At 42.0% G+C, this 19922-nt stretch overlaps 1 protein-coding gene across 1 annotated transcript in view; it reads left to right on the top strand.

Annotated features, from left to right (window-relative positions):
- The window catches only part of LOC124606925 (dual oxidase maturation factor 2-like), a 713401-nt gene that overhangs the window by 119975 nt on the left and 573504 nt on the right, over positions 1 to 19922 (top strand). Inside the window, exon 2 of the mRNA XM_047139039.1 lies at positions 308 to 484. Within this exon, the coding sequence (XP_046994995.1) occupies positions 320 to 484 (165 nt within the window). The 5' untranslated portion in view covers positions 308 to 319. The remainder of the gene's footprint in view (positions 1 to 307; positions 485 to 19922) is intronic.

Below are 19922 nucleotides of genomic sequence, written 5' to 3'. Positions count from 1 at the left end.
AATACCTCTAGGTTTAAATAGAGGAAAGTTCTTTGGTCTCCAGGCCAGTAATACTCTTGAGACGTCCCGATGTTTGGACGAGTTTTTTTCTTGTGGCGAGAAGACAGTATGACACTTGTAGATACATAGCGGTATCTCAACGCGAAAGTCTAGTTATACGTTCTTATGTATTCCAGAAAAGAGCAGCTTTTAGTCTAGAAGGATAGCACGTACATACTGCTTCCAGTAGCACCGTGTATACTAATATACTGTGACAGTTAAATTGGCTTCCTCGCAGTCTGCTTGACCACTGCCGTCGGTGTTCCAGTGGCGACCGGACATGAAGGGCTGGTTCGACGCCTTCAGGAGCGATGGCGGGCCCACCCTGTACAGCCAGAGCAACCGGACATCCGTCACGGGTGACGTCACCACGGTCACGGTCTGCCTCGTCTTCTTCACCGTCTTCCTCGCTTTCCTCATCATCTTTCCCGGCGTGCGCAAAGAGGTAAGCAACTTAGTACAGTTTAGGCTGGGTCATGCATGAAGTATAAAAAGTCTAGACATTCTAGTCAGACTAGAAAAGTGTGGTTGCGTAGTGATTCCATGGGCGTATGACTTTTTCCTGTGGAAATAATGGGAAGAGGTGGTGCATTGGTCAAAATTTTCACTCTATCAGCTATCGTACTGCTCAGTTTCCTTAAGCTCACAAATACTGCGTAGTTGCAGGGTGTATGTGGTTCGAATCCCACTCTCTAGCCGGTATTAGTAACATAAAAGCAGAGAAAAGCTATAATTTTGCGTAATGTTGTAGGTATTTCCATAAAAAGCAGAAAAAGACACCTCTAATTTCACAATAATACCATGATCCGTGCGACACTGATCGCCACTCTCCATAAAACGTAATTTAACGAGAATATTGATGGGCATGTGTACTGCATACCACTTTCCTGACCATTAATATTGGGCTTAGATACCTGATCCGGGTTGTCGTCATAAGGTTGCGCGGAGCCCGTTCTATTACTGCCATCAACGGGAAAATTACCGTCGATATCTGTGAACTAGTCACGGTGCTACCCGTTAGACAGACCTGATGATTCGTTAGTTACAGTGGTGGTTGCTTCTCGTCATAAAAACATAATTAGGTAATACTCGTGTTTTTGCTCTGTAACGCTGTTGACATGCTCAGAAAGACTGTCATTTTCAGGGAGTAACACTGTTTTGGTCTTCAGTCCGAAGACTGGTTGGATGCAGCTCAAGCTAGTCTCTGTGCAAGTCCACTTCATCTCCGTATAATTACACCAACCTGCACCCACTTAAACCTGCTTCCTGTGGCCATGCGCTGTCTCTCTGTACAATTTTATCCTCTCAAATCCCCCCCCCCCCCTTTATCAAACTGACAACTCTTCAAGCTTCAGAATGTGTCCTACCAGCTAGTCCCCTCTTTTTGACAAATTGTGCCTTGCGCATGTTTTCTACCCAGTTCGATTCAGCACGTCTTCATCCGTTATCCAATACACTCATCTAGTGACTAACACTCTTTGTAGCACCATATATCAAATGCTTGTAACCTCCCTTCTCTCCCTTTCTCAGCTTTGATTGTGGAAGTTTTTAACTTCCGTACAAGGCAACATTCCAGACAAATACCTCGAGAAAAGACTTCGTAACTCGCTTTTATATTCCTTGTAAGGAAAATTATCTTTTTAATTAACGCTTTTTCTGATTTTTTCCAACAGGCGTTTTATGTCCTCTCAACTTGGGCCATCGTAAATTGTTTGGCTATCCAAATACTTAAATTCAACTACTGCTTTCAGTGTCTCACTTCCTAGTCTAATTTATTTCAGTATTATTATTTGCATTACATAAGGTCATAAATCTGGATTGCCGGACGTGGATGTGAAGTGTGCTGCTTTCTGACACCGAAAATGTGTCCAAACACAGGTCTAAATCAGCTGCCAGAAAGTTGAAAAACCAGTTTACGACATTCGAACGATTTATCAGACTCACTTACGTGAACTATATCTTGTTCAACTGTTCCGCACGGAATAAATTCCCCTCTTGAATATACAAAATGAATTCCTCGGGTAACAGGATAGAATTTACAGTTGTTTGTCGGTGGCTTTGTTGATCCCAATAAATGTTGTCACAGACGTTGTGAGTGTTTAGAACTCTACATGCTAAGCTTAACTCCGAGTCGTAATTCGAATCACACGTGTAGTTTTCGTGGCACAGAAGCGCTAGGCGAACACACCCCGTCTGCCGACTTGTACGTGCGCATACCGGAAAGTTGGCGATATAAAGCCGACGTAAATCTCCCAGACTTCGCGTGCGCGGCGCCGGGAATTGCAAATGTGTATTTAAGGCCAGACACCGAGGCTGGAGATCTCCGGACGGCGTCGCAAAGGGGACTCACGGCGCCAGGCCGCTCTTTCCGCCGCGCTATCGGCGTCGCCTTTTGCAGAAGGGCAAGTCTTTACGCGGCACCGGCGCCAGTTAGTTCCCAGGTGTTCACAGTGCCGAGCAGCCAGGCATCCTGAACAAAAATGTGGAAACATCGCGAGAAGTGCACGCTTTAACATAAATGCACATGTTAGCCGAGCCTGCAGATTGCGCCGTTATACGCTACTGGCCATTGAAATTGCTACACCAAGAAGAAATGCAGATGATAAACGTGTATTCATTGGACAAATCTATTATACTAGAACTGACATGTGATTACATTTTCACGCAATTTGGGTGCATATTTCCTGAGAAATCAGTACCCAGAACAATCACCTCTGGCCGTAATAACGGCCTTGATACGCCTGGGCATTGAGTCAAACAGAGCTTGGATGGCGTGTACAGGTACAGCTGCCCATGCAGCTTCAACACGATACCACAGTTCATCAAGAGTAGTGACTGGCGTATTGTGACGAGCCAGTTGCTCGGCCACCATTGACCAGACGTTTTCAGTTGCTCAGAGATCTGGAGAATGTGTTGGCCAGGGCAGCAATCAAACATTTTCTGTATCCAGAAAGGCCCGTACAGGACCTGCAACATGCGGTCGTGTATTATCCTGCTGAAATGTAGGGTTTCGCAGGGATCGAATGAAGGGTAGAGCCACGGGTCGTAACACATCTGAAATCTAACGTCCACTGTTCAAAGTGCCGTCAATGCGAACAAGAGGTGACCGAGACGTGTAACTAATGGCACCCCATACCATCACGCCGGCTGATACGCCAGTATGGCGATGGCGAATACATGCTTCAAATGTGCGTTCACCGCGATGTCGCCAAACACGGATGCGACAATCATGATGCTGTAAACAGAACTTGGATTCATCCGAAAAAATGACGCTTTGCCTTTCGTGCACCCAGTTTCGTCGTTGAGTACACCATCGCAGGCGCTCCTGTATGTGATGCAGCGCCAAGGATAATCACAGCCATGGTCTCCGAGCTGATAGTCTATGCTGCTGCAAACGTCGTCGAACTGTTCGTGCAGATGGTTGTTGTGTTCCAACGTCCCCATCTGTTGACTCAGGGATGGAGACGTGGCTGCACGATCCGTTACAGCCATGCGGATAAGATGCCTGTCATATCGACTGCTAGAAATACGAGGCCGTTGGGATCCAGCACGGCGTTCCGTATTACTCTTCTGAACCCACCGATTCCATATTCTTCTAACAGTCATTGGATCTCGACCAACGCGAGCAGCAATGTCGCGATACGAATAACCGCAATCGCGATAGGCTACAATCCGATCTTTATCAAAGTCAAAAACGTGATGGTACGCATTTCTCCTCCTTACACGAGGCATCACAACAACGTTTCACCAGGCAACGCCGGTCAGCTGCTGTTTGTGTTTGAGAAATCGGTCAGCACGTTGTAGGTGTCGCCACCGGCGCCAACCTTGTGTGAATGCTCTGAAAAGCTAATCATTTGCATATAACAGCATCTTTTTCCTGTCGGTTAAATTTCGCCTCTGTAGCACGTCATCTTCGTGGTGTATCAATTTTAATGGCCAGTAGTGTATGTGACCACGAACGGCGCCTGCGGAACGTCCTCAATAGGCTGCGAGTGTCAGTCGTGGCCAGTACAGTGTTCTGTGTAGTTGTGAGTGCGTTATCTCGGAGCTAATTGAATTCGAACGTGGGCAAACTCTTGGTACTCGTATGGTGGCTGCCAAGTTAGCCGAAGTTTTTGTTTTTGAAGAGGAACCGGATATTTGTACCGCACACAAGGAAAACCGGAAACATCATCTGCTAAGCCGCAACGAGGACGAAAGTGTACGCCGAATGATCGAGACCGATGGTTCACGGAGGAGGATTGTGACGAGAAAATGCGGCACTAGCGCTTTGAGGGTTTCGTACAAACGCAGTTAAGTGTACAGGCAGTTCGTCCTTCCCAGGAATCGAGAATCTCGGCGATTTTTGCCTGTTGTCGGCGTTAATACTGATATGATATCGGTCTCGGGAATTCCAAGACATACAAGAATATTTTAATTTTAATTTTGAAGCGCGGTAACAGATAGCAAAAGGAACATTTTTCGTCTGGTATAATTACAAATTAACAATATTTGTACTGTGAAATGTTGCTTCTTGCCAAATTACGTGATTCTAGGTCAACGCGTTTTGCACGTTTTGATGAGTGAGTTAGCGAGTGTCAAAATTTGTCACACAAGTGTTTGTATCTGTTGTTTGCACTGATTTAGATGTTTACAACTACTCCACCGCCAAGGGCCTATAGATCTCAGTATGTGACCGAAATTTTAGCTTGATATCTCTACCCGTTCCTGAGAAAAAGGGACCTCAACTGACGGCCGGATAGACAGACAGTCCGTTAACAAATGACAAAAAATTTTTTTTCGTTTGATTAAATTACAAATTAACAATTTTCCAATTTTTCCTTTAGTTCTAGCGTGAAACTCTCCTTCTTGCCAAATTTCATCATTGTAAGCCAACGGATAGCACCCCATAGGTTTTGATGAGTGAATTAGCTAGTGCAAAAATATTTCACATAAATAGCCGTAACTTTTGACTGCACTGACCTAAAGGCTTACATTTATTACGCCGCCAAGGGACCATAACTCTTTCTATGTGACATAAAATTCAACCTAATAGCCGGCCGCTGTGACCGAGTGGTTCTAGGTGCTTCAGTCCGGAACCACACTACTGCTACGGTCGCAGGTTCGAATGCTGCCACGGGCATGGATGCGTATGATGTCCTTATGTTAGTTACGTTTAAGTGGTTCTAAGTCTAGGGGACTGATGACGTCAGATGTTAAGTCCCATAGTGCTCAGAGCCATTTTTCAACGTGATACTTCTACCAGTTTCTGAGAAAATGGGTTTTTAACAGCCGTACAGAGAGACAGATAGACAGGCGAACGAACAACAAAGTGACCTTATGAGTATTCCGTTTCACCGGTTGAGGTATGGAATCCTAACAACAGAACGAGAGCTACGTAAGTCACTGCAGAACTGAATATCGCACTCGCGAACCCTGTCAGCACGAAACCAATACGAAGGGAGCTGCATGAACTTGAAGCTGCAGGTCGAGCTGGAATTCCAAAATCACACATGAGTGACGCAAATGCCCGTAACAGGAAAACATACTGCCGAAGCCATATACCCTGGACTGTCGAGTAATGGGAGAGAGCCATTTCTTCGGATGGGTTTTGTTGCAGATTGTTTCCAACATCGGGCCTAGTTACAGTAAACATTACGGGGGTTCAGTGATGATTTGGGCAGTCGTATCGTGGTACTCCGTCGGTTCCACAGTTCTTCTGCAAGGTCGCGATATTACCAAGGGTTATGTGACCATTTTGGATGATCAGGTTCATCGTGTGATACAATGTTTGTTCCCCTATAGGGATGCTGTGTTCTAAGACTATTGGGCCCCTGTTCACTCAGCCTGCACCATCCAGGACTGGTTTTCATAGTATGAGGATGAATCTCTTTGGCCAACTCAGTTATGATTTCTCCATGTTATTGAGCTTTTGTTGTGTATCCAGAATGAGATTTTCACTCTGCAGCGGAGTGTGTGCTGATATGAAACTTCTTGGCAGATTAAAACTGTGTGCCGGACCGAGACTCGAACTCGGGACCTTTGCCTTTCGCGGGCAAGTGCTCTACCATCTCAGCTACCCAAGCACGTCTCACACCCCGTCCTCGAAGCTTTACTTCTGCCAGTACCTGGTCTCCTACCTTCCAAACTTTACAGAAGCTCTCCTGCGAACCTTGCAGATCCCGAGTTCGAGTCTCGGTCCGGCACACAGTTTTAATGTGCCAGGAAGTTTCATATCAGCGCACACTCCGCTGCAGATAGAAAATATTCTGGAAACATTCCCCAGGCTGTGGCTAAGCCATGTCTCCGCACTATCCTTTCTTTCAGGAGTGCTGGTTCTGCAAGGTTCGCAGGAGAGCTTCTGTAAAGTTTGGAAGGTAGGAGACGAGCTACTGGCACAAGTAAAGCTGTGAGGACGGGGTGTGAGTCGTGCTTTGGTAGCTCAGATGCTAGAGCACTTGCCCGCGAAAGACAACGGTCCCGAGTTCGAGTCTCGGTCAGGCACACAGTTTTTATTTGCCAGGAAGTTTCGTTTTGTGGTGTACTTTGGAGATAAGGATACTTGATCGCTACCCTCTTCCACCATAGGTAACTGAACTTGCCACTCTTTGGTAGGAAGAATGGTGCAGTATTACTTTGAAAACGATTCAGGTCCTGTAGTTGGTTGGTTGGTTGGTTGGTTTGGGGAAGGAGACCAGACAGCGTGGTCATCGGTCTCATCGGATTAGGGAAGGATGGGGAAGGAAGTCGGCCGTGCCCTTTCAGAGGAACCATCCCGGCATTTGCCTGGAGTGATTTAGGGAAATCACGGAAAACCTAAATCAGGATGGGCGGACGCGGGATTGAACCGTCGTCCTTCCGAATGCGAGTCAAGTGTCTAACCACTGCGCCACCTCGCTCGGTGGTCCTGTAGTTATCCATTTCGATACGACTGGAAGGTGTTTTGAATGCCAATGGTTTTCCTACATCATATTAGGCATGGTAATGTGTTGTGTTTTTCATGTTTTCATGTTTTTGTCCACCATCTGCACAAATATGCTCCGCAAGCCACTGTGCAATGCATGGCGTAGGGTGCATATCAGCTATACCACTGAATACCTGCCCTATTTCTTTTGGATAAAGAGCGAGAAAAAAATATATCTCTATACACTAGCTAAATTCATTTATCTTTTCCTCATGACCCAATGCGAAATGTATGCATGTTGCAGTTTAATCGTCATACAGTCTTCTTCAAATACGGGATTATCCAACACGGTTTCATGAGAACTATGGCATCTGTCTTCCGGGTGTTACCATTTAACATCCCCGAGCATTATTGCACTTCCATATGTACTATACCGACCTCAGTTAAATGGATCACGTGATGTATCTGAAGTACGCTCTTTTATCCATAAAAGTAGGGTTCGCGTTTTTGGCGGGCTTATGACAGTTAACGGTTTAGACTCTAAATAATCATCAGAATCCGTATCGATCCTCCTTGTAAGTATTCGGTGCAGCGCGTCATTTCATTCATCACTGCGGTGACATTTTTCGTTGGACACAACTCTTTTCAGTTGGGTAGAATTTTGGTATTAGCGCTGTTTATCCATCGCAATTTGTTCATGGTATGAAGGATGTTTGCAGGTCCAGCTGTTTGCACACCAGAAATTTTAAAAATAAATGGAAACGACGGAAGAGAGGGATGAAAATTTCAAACATATATTATGCAGTCGCATAACCAACGGGTACTGCAAATTCTCTATGAAACGATATTACATTGCCATGCAGAAAGAGTTTGAAGATTTAGTTGCCAATGAGAGAAAAAAAAAATTACAGCTATCGACAGACAGGATCCATTGTTCTGTGCATCAAGGAGCACTTTGTGTTGAATTTGCAGGCATGCATCACGTGAAGTAATTAGTAGTACAAATAGTAAATTTCTGAAGTCACACCTATTACTCCACGATCATTAACTGTAGTTTTTGATTTAACTGAACGAAGAGTATGGAGACTTTATATATTACTGCAGTGGACGTTTGTTAAGTCAAGGGGCATACCTGGAAGCGTTTTAAGATTTAAGGCACGCTATCTTTGAATCAATAAAGGAAAAAGCTATGCAGGAACGAAAATTAGAACATGCTGAATGCATTGCATACTCGCATTTTAAGTAGACTTGCACCCACACTAGAACTTTGCCAGGTGAGAAACAACTTCTTTCCGGTTTGATGCCAAGGCATTGAACAAGAAAACCACGTTGTAGTTTCTGTAATTATAACTTCTTTTCTTGATTATTAACTTACAATTAAGGAAACTTTGTCGTTCACCTTAACTGTTTTTTAGGATACTTGTACAATATAGGATGCCTACATATCGAATCGTAATTATTTGTAATTAATGTAGGAAAACAAAGAAGAAAATAAAAAAATTGCTCTTAGTGAATATGAAATGTCAGAGTTTCGCTCTTCCATGCATGTGGTAGATTCAGATGTGTGCTAGAAAAACAGATGAAAGCCTAAATCAATTTGTCTTTCGTATTTTTAAGATTAAATGTATCTTAGACTACAATCTATTAAGTTATATGGGCTCACACTCCTTTAAAAAGCTTGGAATGCCAGCACATAAGCGCTTTTCCACGTCATGTTTTGAACATGAGTGGCTTCCACACATGGCGTACTGAATAAATGACTACCTAAATTACAGAATGTAAGTTCTTTCCTTAGAAGCGAGCATGTTCCAGGTGAAGCTTATTATTATCATATCTCATGGCAAGGAAAGACTGTGTGATACGAAACTTTGGTGTCGTTTCTCGAAGTCAGTTGCACGAGCAAGGGCTTTGAAGCAGTAATAATGGTCGCCATGAACGGTAAATCAGGATACTGTCTGAGCTTCTGTGTAAGCCCAGCCAGGACAAAAAGCGTGTGCCTACTTCTTACGGAAGGATAGAGAGCGAACAGGAATAGCAAGAACCGGTAGCGAAATTTCGCTTTTGGCAGCTCATGGGCGTGAGTTACGAGAATTGCAGCAGATAAGATCGGAACTCAAGAGGCTGTTTCGCGCTGGCGACTCGTCGACCGTTTACAGATATCATTACGCGATTTGCGTAAGATATTAGTGCGGCTGTTCTTTACTGCGGGCGCTTACCTCTGTGAGCGCACTGGAGCACGAACTGCTTTCCAGGAGAGAAGGCAGTCGATGTATCGATACGGAATAATCGTGCTTCTGGCGGAGGCTCGCCTATTCATTCCTACCAGCTCCGTAGTTCCACTACGACGGGTAGTTCATTGTGCTTCTATGACACACACATCGCCCTGGTTAGCTTCTATTATTACTCTGCACTTCTTGTAACGAATAAAGTAGCGATGGGCTCACACTGCTCAGATGACGATACTCAGATTAAACCTTCCTTCTGTCCCCTCACTTACTGTCTCACGCATGTTGTGATACGTATGGAAGCCTGTAATGATACTTCGCAGTTCAATGGTCGTCACTAAAATCACCTCACAGTTTTACGATGAGAGGGCAGGCTCGTAACTGCTGCCGCTTTGCTCTACAAGATGTTCGCTGGAGATGATTATGCCGAGAGAATATATAAATGTAAATGTAGAGCAATAATATGTTGATAGTTGTCACATAGGACCCAGCTATTTTCTACTGAATGAAACCAATTTTAACATGCCAAAACAAGACAAAGAAAACATGCAAATACGAGGGGCGTTCAATAAGTAATGCAACACATTTTTCTTCTCCACCAATTTCGGTTGGCGAAATGTAGAATTTACTGTGGACTATTGTTGAATATTCCCGCTTCAAACCTATAGTTTCATGAAGTTCCGATTGGTGGCAGCATTATACGTAGCCTTCAAAATGGCGTCTTTGACGGAGGTACCTTCCAAGAAGAGATACGTCATTGAGTTCCTTATGACGGAAAAACAGAGCATCGAGAATATTCATCATCGTTTGCAGAATGTGTACGAAGAACAAAATGGGCGAGGCGTCTGTCATCAACGCAACAACGTTCCGAAAACCTGTCCAACTTCTCGCGTCCTGGTTGGCCGCACACAGCTGTGACTTCTGCAATATTGGAACGTGCGGACAGTCTCAATTGAGATGATCGACGAATCAAAATCAAATACCGTACTGCTCAAATGGACGTCTCTGCTGGTAGTGCTGACACACGCGTCCAACAGTTAGGGTACTCAAAGGTGTGTGTCTGCCGGATTCCTCACCGCCTAGCAGAAGAGCGTAATGAGCTTCCAGCTGTTTAGCCCCATGCGGCAAGACGCTGGCTCCGATGTCAACCAGTAGAGTGGTACCACGGGGGCATTCAGGCCCTGCCAATAATGTGGCGTGAGACCGTCGCTTTGAACGAGATTATGTTAAAAAATAGAGTTTTGCAGTCAAAAGAGATGGGAATAAGATGGTGTAGGGTAAATCCGGGAGAGGCGCCGGATGCGGTGAAGACTGCGCACACCTCGTATTTTCAGCAAACACTGACTGAGTGTGTGCATATCGGCCTGGCTGCAATAAAAGTGTTTACGTTTCTTCGATCGAGGAAGTTTTACATACGCTCTGGGGAAATAACTGAGACAAGTCTCTAAATGTTTCATCAAAACTTTTTACTGTGTCACGGTCACGATTAGTTCTTAGAGTGTGTTAAATGGTCAAACATTTCCAAATGTTTGAGTAGTTGTATTGAAAATAGGTTCTGTTGGGAGTGTTCTGATTCTTGTGCTACTTTTCACTTTCGCAGCTCTCCTGTATAATTCTCGTGCATGACGTGAGAGACCAGCACTCCTGGAAAATATGATATTGCGGAGACATGGGTTAGCAACGGTCTGGGGGATAATTTCGTGAATGGATTTTTACTCTGCAGCGAACTGCGCGCAGGTCTGTAACTTCTTGGCAGAGTAAAAATGTGAACCGGACCGGGACTCCAACCTGGGTCTTTGCCTATCGCGGGCAAGTGTGCCAAAGGCAACAGTTTCAGTTTAGAGTTGCGGTTCAGCGCGCAGGAGTAATCGGCCAGGAAGTTTAAAATCTGCGCACACTATGCAGCGGAGAGAAAATCCATTCTATTTTATAAATATTTGTGTGCCTGATGATTCACACTAATATTTGAGGTCGAAATATATGCAGATGTTCATTTTGCAGCGATGGACATATTTTATGTAGCTAAAGGTATTAAAATGTTGCAAAGTCGATTTGCCAGATGTATTGATTTGCATGGTTATTATTTAGAGAAATTTAAAAAACATATTTGTTTCTTAGATACTGCGTTTCCATCGTACGCCCGAGAACTTGTTGAGTGACGTTTGTATAATGCGTTTCATATTGATCAAAGTGGATAAAATCCAGCTGTAAGTTTAAAAATGTGAAGTGTTGTTCACAGTATTAACTTCGTGGTAAAAATTACGATTTTCTATCGTCTGTAAACGCCAGATGAGCACGCTGTCTCGTCCTTGCGACCCTGCTTGAGTTACTGGAACCTGCCCTTTTGGTGCGGCCACATTCCCAGCGCCTGTCAACGGAGATTAGGTTCTTTTGCGAAAACGGAAGCGGCAGACTCGTTAAACACCTGGCGAAACGACTTCTTGCCCTTCGCTTGCCGAGTTTGGAAAGTGGTTGTACAGACAGGCCATGATTTGTGTTTCTCTACTGACGTCTGCTGACTAGACTATAAAGCAAGTGTGTCTCAGAAACCAGCACTTTCAGAAGCAGAGGTAGGTATCTGCGAATTACAACATTTGTAGTGAACTTCAATATCACTTTCTGTTTTAAGCAATAAGTTAACGGACTACCTCGCTCCATCTGGAGACATGGGAGAGTTTTTTTCCGAATTACAAGGCAGTAAACAGCTATTTTTCTGTAAATTGTTCTTATGCGAATAACGAGGAGCACGATAAACGAGAGTATCGCTGAATATATTTCGTTGTAAAATACATACAGAACAGTTTTTCTGTTCAACAACATTAAACAACGTTAAAAATACAGGATAAGGAAGCTTATTTACAAATTATACAGAAAGCAAGCTGCAGCTTCGAAGGGCGTGAAATGGACGAAGTAGCAGAAAAACGAGTGGGAGCGTCTTTTAGTCTGTACCCTACGTTATTTGATTTGCATAAATAGCGAGCACCAAAGGAAAGCAAAGAAAAATTTAGATAAGGAGTTGTAGTTTAAGGAAAAGAAATAAAATGTTTTATGATTTTCTGATGACACTCTAAATGTGTCCGACACGACAGGACGTGGAATATCAACTGAACAGAATGAAAAGTGCCTTAAACAAGTAAAAAGAACATCAACAAAAGGAATGATAAAGTAATGGAGAACAGTCATATTAAATTAGGTAATGAAGAGGGTATTTTACCAGGTAATGAGACATTAAAAGCACTAGATGACTTTGGTTATCTGGCAAGAAGATAATTGATGATGGCAGAAATAAGGAAGATTTCAAATATAGATTGATCTCAGCGAGAAATGTTCTTATAAAACACAGAACTATGCTTATATCCAACATACATTTAAATATTAGGAAGTCTTCGCTAAAAGCATTTCTCTGGAGTATAGTCTTGCGCAAAAGTAAAACGTGGACGATGAACAATTTGGACAAGAAGTGCACAGAAACTTATTAAATATGGTGTTACAGAAGATTGCTGAAGACTACATGGACATTCAGAGGTACTGAATAGAATTAGGTAGCAAGGAATGGTTAAAGGGTCAGTAGAGGAGAGCTGGTTGAAGTGGATATTGGTTGTAATAGTTATCCAGAGGTTAAGTGAACTGCACACGATGGAGTCGCGTGGAGGGTTCTATCAAGGCATTCTGCAAACTGATGAAGACCACAGAAACTGCCCCAATCAGGTTCTACGTAATTCATATTGTATGTTTACATACGTCCGCAGCTCGTGGTCGTGCGGTAGCGTTCTCGCTACCCGCGCCCGGGTTCCCGGGTTCGATTCCCGGCGGGGTCAGGGATTTTCTCTGCCTCGTGATGACTGGGTGTTGTGTGATGTCCTTAGGTTAGTTAGGTTTAAGTAGTTCTAAGTTCTAGGGGACTGATGACCATAGATGTTAAGTCCCATAGTGCTCAGAGCCATTAGAACCATTGTTTACATACGATAATTTCTGCGATAATTTGACACAGAATCACAAAATAACGGTCAGGTAGATATTATCTCAATAACATCTTAATATTTAGTCTTAAATCCGGTGCAAAAGTTCGTATCGGACAATACTGAAATAGTAATCTGCCGTGTTCTTTTCACACGAACAACCCGGCATTTGCCTTAATAGATTTTGGTGAATTGTGGGAAACCTAAATCGGAATGAACGGACGAGAAATCTTTGCTGGTTGCTGTTGAATACGTGCTCAATGCCCTCCGTTGACTACCAGAACATCAGTGCCTGTCCATCTTTGTAGAATAGCTCTGTTTGCAATAGAGAAGTGGAACAAATACTCAAGAGAATGCGTCGGGAAGTTTGCTAAACATATTGTGGAAACTACGAAACTTTCCACAGTACAGCGTGTGGTCAAGATACACTCATTGTGTCTATGTATTTGATGTAAGGTCCTTTGCAAGGAATTGACAAAGTTAAAGAATTTGTAGGGGCAGGTAAGCCAGCAGCCTCCGCACAATTACTCGTAAATGGAATAGGATTAGCATTTCAGTTCTTTATCAATAAATACTAAATACACACAGTACAGATGTAAAAGAAGATATTAAAATAAATTCAAAACGCTCTTTATTTCTGGTGGCATTACTATCTCTGCGATGTTCCTCTGAAACACGTACAATATTTACAACTCCATCAAGGAACTGAAATGCTACGCATTGAGTAGAAAATCGATAATTTATCGAGAAATTCATTCGTGAAAAAGCTGGCTATTCAAACTTACGCTATGTTAGCTTTGAATTCCCGCTCCTGCACCCACTGGATTTTTATCTGGAATGCTGTTATTACTACCTCTTCTTTACTGTGTTGTTGGCATTGGTCGAAACCCGAGCTCTTCGAAAGCTGCTGACCAAGAAGTCTATTCAAACTGCGGAACATGGACGTGCGTGACAACAAGCCTTCAACGGAGATTACAGTTAACTTGGTGACTCACTGCGACCTGTGATGTTTGTCGAAGCAGTTGTCGATAATGTAAACGTCCTTTACATCTTAGTGACAGAGTAACTGAATGGCAAGAGTAGTGAAAAAAAAATTATTTGTCACCCATCTGTACACTACTTCATTCCAAGTCACGAGTGTACAAAGAATACGTGTTTGCCAAGAAAACGTGACCAACGTAATTTTCTCGGTAACAAATATTTATACTATACGCTGTTAAGGAAACAGTCAGTCCAAAACGCTCTTTTCTTTAGTTATTCAAACAGCGTATTATCGAATAAGCGGTAAAAGATTGGTAGGCCTACTGTTAAGAGTAATATTGTAAGTAAACGTGATACGCTCTTCACGGTAAAAGAAATGGTTTCTAACCATTTCTCTTACATATTTTGAAAATGAAAAAGGTAAAGGTGGATCCTGACTATAAATCACAGATGGAAGTAATAGGTCACAAAATAAAATGTAACTTATTCTGACAATGTTTATGAATCCTTATGAATAACTTGTGGATGGTACAACAGGATTAGGCTTTTGGTTGATTATTGCCTGAAAAAAAAACTGATGTAGTGTGACATCGCACACTTTTTCGGATGTATAGATTGTTCTAGTAAATTTTGGGAGATACCACCATATTAATTAAGCACAGACTGTTCTGGACATACCGAGCGAGTTGCTGCAGTAGTAACATCGGAACGGTATATAATGTGACTGCTGTTAAAGGCTCTGTTAGGTTATCCTGATTTAGGTTTCCTAAATCGCTTTAATCGAATGCCAGGACGTTTCATTCCTGAGGCAAGGCTAGTTTCCACTCCCGTTCTTCTTCACCCTAGCTTGAATTCCACCTCTAATGATCTCCTTGTCGGCTTACAGTTAACCTCTCTTCTTCGTCTTGTTCAATTCCATTGGTCGTCTTCAGGTACATATTGGCGAACGTACACTGAGCTCGTTTGTTTGAGACACCGCTGGCTCATGCGCTGTAGATCTGTAAGGTGCTGTGTGGGCTTTACTTGAGAATATGCGCTTCTGCTCTTTGTGCGTTGTGCGACGTGAAAACTATGCCTTAGCGACATCAAGTCGATTATCCGCGTTCAGTAAAATCGCATAATAATGTCTGTCACACGAAGAACAATAGCTAACGATAAGGATCTGTAAAGTAACCAACGGAAAACAATCGTCCCGATTGATGAAGTTTTCGGAAAGTCATATTTCCACTGATTCACTGATTTTGGGTCCCAGATGTTAAAGTATAGGTCACAGTTTTAATTCCATTTATAACACTCCTGTCTGCTACTACTGTACCATAACCTTAAAACTGGAAACAGGTTATGAAATAAAACTATTTTGTTCAAGCAATTATGGTATATAGCAACAGAGCAGTGTTGCCCTCTGAGAGGAATTTTGTTAGGTTGACCGTGCTGTACCTAACGGGAATGGCTTATCGAAAATGAAAGTCAGAATTACGTAAATATTTGAACAGTACTAACAAAATTTTGTCTATCTGTACTGTTCAATTGAGAAAGAAAACGGTCGCCAGCCTAACTATGCAAGAGAATAATTAACATTCTCGTTTAAGAAAGTAGGTATAAGTAACTCTAACGAATAAACACGACCTATACTTTGTCACACGCGAGTGCAATGAACTCTGACATATACATATGTTTACGGTAAGATTGAAACTGACAGTTAGAGCAGCAGAAACTATTTGCAAAATTATAAGAGATACCGAAACACACTATTACTTTCAGGGCTTACACAAAGTGAATGGTCTTTATAACATTACTATTAATATGCACTTCTAATACACAAGAGAGACAGACACTTAGCAAACATGAGTATATAACGTTTCACAACTGCAGTTTTCCACTTTTACTACAGTGAGACACAGAATTAACATATATGTAAGATACTGACTCACCTTCTGCGATTTACAACAGGCAGTAGTGTGATCATTCACTAAGCAAAACTTTATAAGCCTCAATCATAAGAACTTTTAATTTTGAAGTTGGCAACAACACACTAATAAGCAGTTTTACAAGGAAAATTATTTTCAGCAAGCCACATTAACTTTAACTTTCTTTTTACTATGTTCAAGAGGCATCAATTAGTAAAACTCTAGGCTTTAATTTCTTTCAGTAAGGACACTCGGAAATCACTTTAGTTCAAACGGAGAGGAACCTGAGAGGTGTTATGATGAGGAGAAAAGTGAAGGTTGGTATATAAATTCAGCTATAAATTACCTTATATTTGAACACACTAACATATCCATTAAGCTGATCCTTCACTGTACATCATTACAGCATTCCGATGCAATGATTGCGCAATGTGGTGGCAATTGCCTGTTGGTAGGTGGAATTGCAGGTAGAATTGCTGGACTCTGTCATTTCTTGGTGGCGATGGTAGATACAAATTCCAGAATAGTTCCAGCTATTTATCCATCCATCCGAGGCATTGGAAAGTAGCAGAAAAAGCCTCTCTCGGAATCAGCACAATATGCATCTTTTATATGGCAGTGCACAGACTCGTAGCTTGTCCCCGACTGGTGGCTCGTCCCCGACTGACTATCAGTTCCACCTTTCCTACCTAGGCCAACAACAATTTGCGCGCGCTACACAGTTCCGTTCCCGAGGGGAACCACTACACCTTTTACATACAAACTAACTAAGAACCCTAAGTGAGGATCAGCAGTTTACATAACAGTAAACAATCATTTTAAACAAAACAGAACATTTGCACATATAGACATTTCTACAAAAAATTATTCATACAAAGTTACAATTATATACAGTAAGTATTGTTCCCTCCAAATGGGACAAAGCGTTTAAACGACTGATATACTAAATTGCATAGAACCAAACCATGACATCAAAGTTTGTGCAAAGAAAGAAATATACAGTTTTTGTGTTATCGATTCAATGAAACAATGTTTACAGAAGCTTAGCGATGTAATATTAAATGAAACAAAAGCAAAATAAATCAGTAGAGCATTCGAGCTATGGTGTTACACATTGTACTTCATCGACAGACCAATAGTAATTAAGTGTTTGGCAATAGCTGATTTGTCGGCTTACTGGACTTGACGAGTATGCTGCTGGTGTTGATTTAGCTTTATCAAACTCCCTCTTTCATCGTTGATACCTACCTGTCCTAAAAACTATAGTCTTAGCCTTTTATCATCTCCTTGGATCAAAGATCCAATAGATAAACTCATCTTTTCATTCTACGCACAAACAACCATCGGTATGAATTACGCAATGGGTTTTCCTGCGAATTTTTATAGTCATTTGGAGAGCGGGAAATGGGCCAATGGTGTATCAAACGGACCTGCATGAGGCATATTTTTGTAAAAAGTATTTAATTGCTTTAAAATAACAACAGGAATTAAGAAAAACATATTGGTGATTTGAGGGAAAATTAAACAATCAGTTTTTGTTGGAATTTTCACAGCACAACGGTGAGTGGGAAATGGACAAGTGGGGCTTCAAACCGACCAGGGTGAGGTCTGGTTTTGAAAAACAGATTACTTTGACGCAATCAGTGATTATTAAGAGAAACGTAATTAGTGATTTGAAGATAAAATTGAAACGTTTCACGAGCAGCTGCTGACAGCCTTGGAAAGAAATGTCAAGAAGTTCATCTCATCAACTACTACTTATTTACCAATTAAGAAGTTGCATTGGTGTGACATTTAACTGTCAAAAAAACTTTCTTCACATAAAATACTAAATTTAAGACATGTCGAGAACAGAAGACGCGAGGAAGGCAAAAAGTTCATCTCTTTAAGGCGTTGCTATTTTGTGTCCAAAATGGTTGAACTGATGTGAGATTTGATATCTGAAACGGCTTCAGATCAAGTAATAAATTTAGATCATTTCCATAACCTCAGTCACTAGGAAGACGAATGAGATTTCAAAAAGTTTATCTTCTCAAGGCAAAGTTATTTTCCATATAAAATGATACATTGGTGTGATACTTAACTTTCAGAATGGTTTCCTTCGAATCCAATACTAAATACAGGACGTTTAGAGAACAGAAGACGCTAGGAAAGCAAATGAGGTGTTTCCTGAACAAAAATTCGAAAACTAAAAAAGAGAATGAAGAAAATTCTTTCAAATGTTTTGTGAAATTATTTGTCTAAAAGTAAAGAATTAAATATATTTGTGAAAAATTCCGCACGTCTTCAAATGATGTTTAAATCATGTACAGAAAATAAGATATGTCAAAATTTTTCTAATCTATTTTTTTCTTACTTTTAGACAAATCATTTCTCAAGACGTTTGACCGATTATTTTTCATTTTTTAAAATTATTTTCAGTAGATTTCTTCGTATATGGCGCCACAGCCACGAACTTATGAGACAATTCCATTCTGCACTGTGGCTGTTACAATGTCATTGTAATTGTACGACAACCAAATTGGGAAATGGTTTTGTCTTTCATTGTATTGTAAATGGTGTTAAGATGAAGAACAGTAATAAACGAAGTCTCGTACTTCAAATGGCTCTCAGCACTATGGGACTTAACTTCTGAGGTCATCAGTCCCCTAGAACTTAGAACTACGTAAACGTAACCAATCTAAGGACATCACACACATCCATGCCCGAGGCAGGATTCGAACCTGCGACCGTAGCGGTCGCGCGGTTCCGGACTGAATCGCCTAGAACCGCTCGGCCACACCGGCTGGCAGTCTCGTACTTGTGTTCGATGTCCCCCCCCCCCCCCCCCCCCCCCTCATTTCGAAAGCATAAACGTTTCATTGTGTGTATAAACTGCGGTTCTTAGTTGCGTTATCGCCGGACGCAGTGAAGTGTGCGACCGTCCTGCTGTATTCTCACCTGGCCCTGAACCCACGCCATGCTGCGCCAGTATCGGATTGGAGTGGTTACGCGCCGCGTACCAAGTTGGTCACCGAACGAAACCGGATAGAAAAGCACCAGTTGTTACAACATTACTTGTAGACGCGTGCGAGTCCTCATGTTACGTGCTGAAAGGTTGCTCATAAATGTGGAAGTCCTTCGGGGGGCAGCATAGTGGTTATTTAATTGATCTGTGGTTTAATTATCTTTCGAGTGCAACTTGCGCCTGCCACAGCTTTGTATTGTTTTTCCTGCTCGCTCAGTACGACGAATTATGTGTCGCTCGTGAAAGCGAACACAGAACTACTGGCTACAGTAAGAGATTGTTTCAACTTATCTGAATATCTGCTGGATGTGAAAGTAAATTTGTACCCTTTGCACATTAAGTCCTAATTGTAGGAAGTTAGTTGAAATATTTTTGACAGCATCTTGACAGAACCAAAGCGAAAAGTGATAATGTCTTACGCAGCTATCTGACGTATCGTCAAAATCTGCTATTCTTTGCATTTGGTTTCGCTACGTGTGCTGGGTAGAGTTTGGTGTAGGTTACGAGACTGATCAGCAGTTAATACCCGTGGTGCAACTTTATATATTGGTGCATTGTAATGAATTTTTATTCATTGTTGTTATAGACCTCTTTTTATTTATAGCACATGTGAAAATGAAATTGTACACTTTGGAAATCGATTACGAGAATTAAATGTATGCATAGAAAAACTGAATGGGCTATTCAGAAAACATCAAAGTGGTTAGATACAACTAAAAGTCTCTGTGGTACGGAACATAAAATTAATCACAAGAACTGCGAGTGTTAATCAGGAGGTTACTTCAAAAATGGTTCAAATGGCTCTGAGCACTATGGAACTTAAAATCTGAGGTCATCAGTCCCCTAGAACTTAGAACTAATTAAACCTAACTAACGTAAGGACATCATACACATCCATGCCCGAAGCAGGATTCGAACCTG

The sequence above is a fragment of the Schistocerca americana genome, chromosome 3, assembly GCF_021461395.2.
Source record: "Schistocerca americana isolate TAMUIC-IGC-003095 chromosome 3, iqSchAmer2.1, whole genome shotgun sequence".
NCBI classification, from domain to species: Eukaryota; Metazoa; Arthropoda; class Insecta; order Orthoptera; family Acrididae; genus Schistocerca; species Schistocerca americana.
Note: the sequence above shows the minus strand (reverse complement) of the source record. Positions and strands in the feature narration are given on the sequence as shown.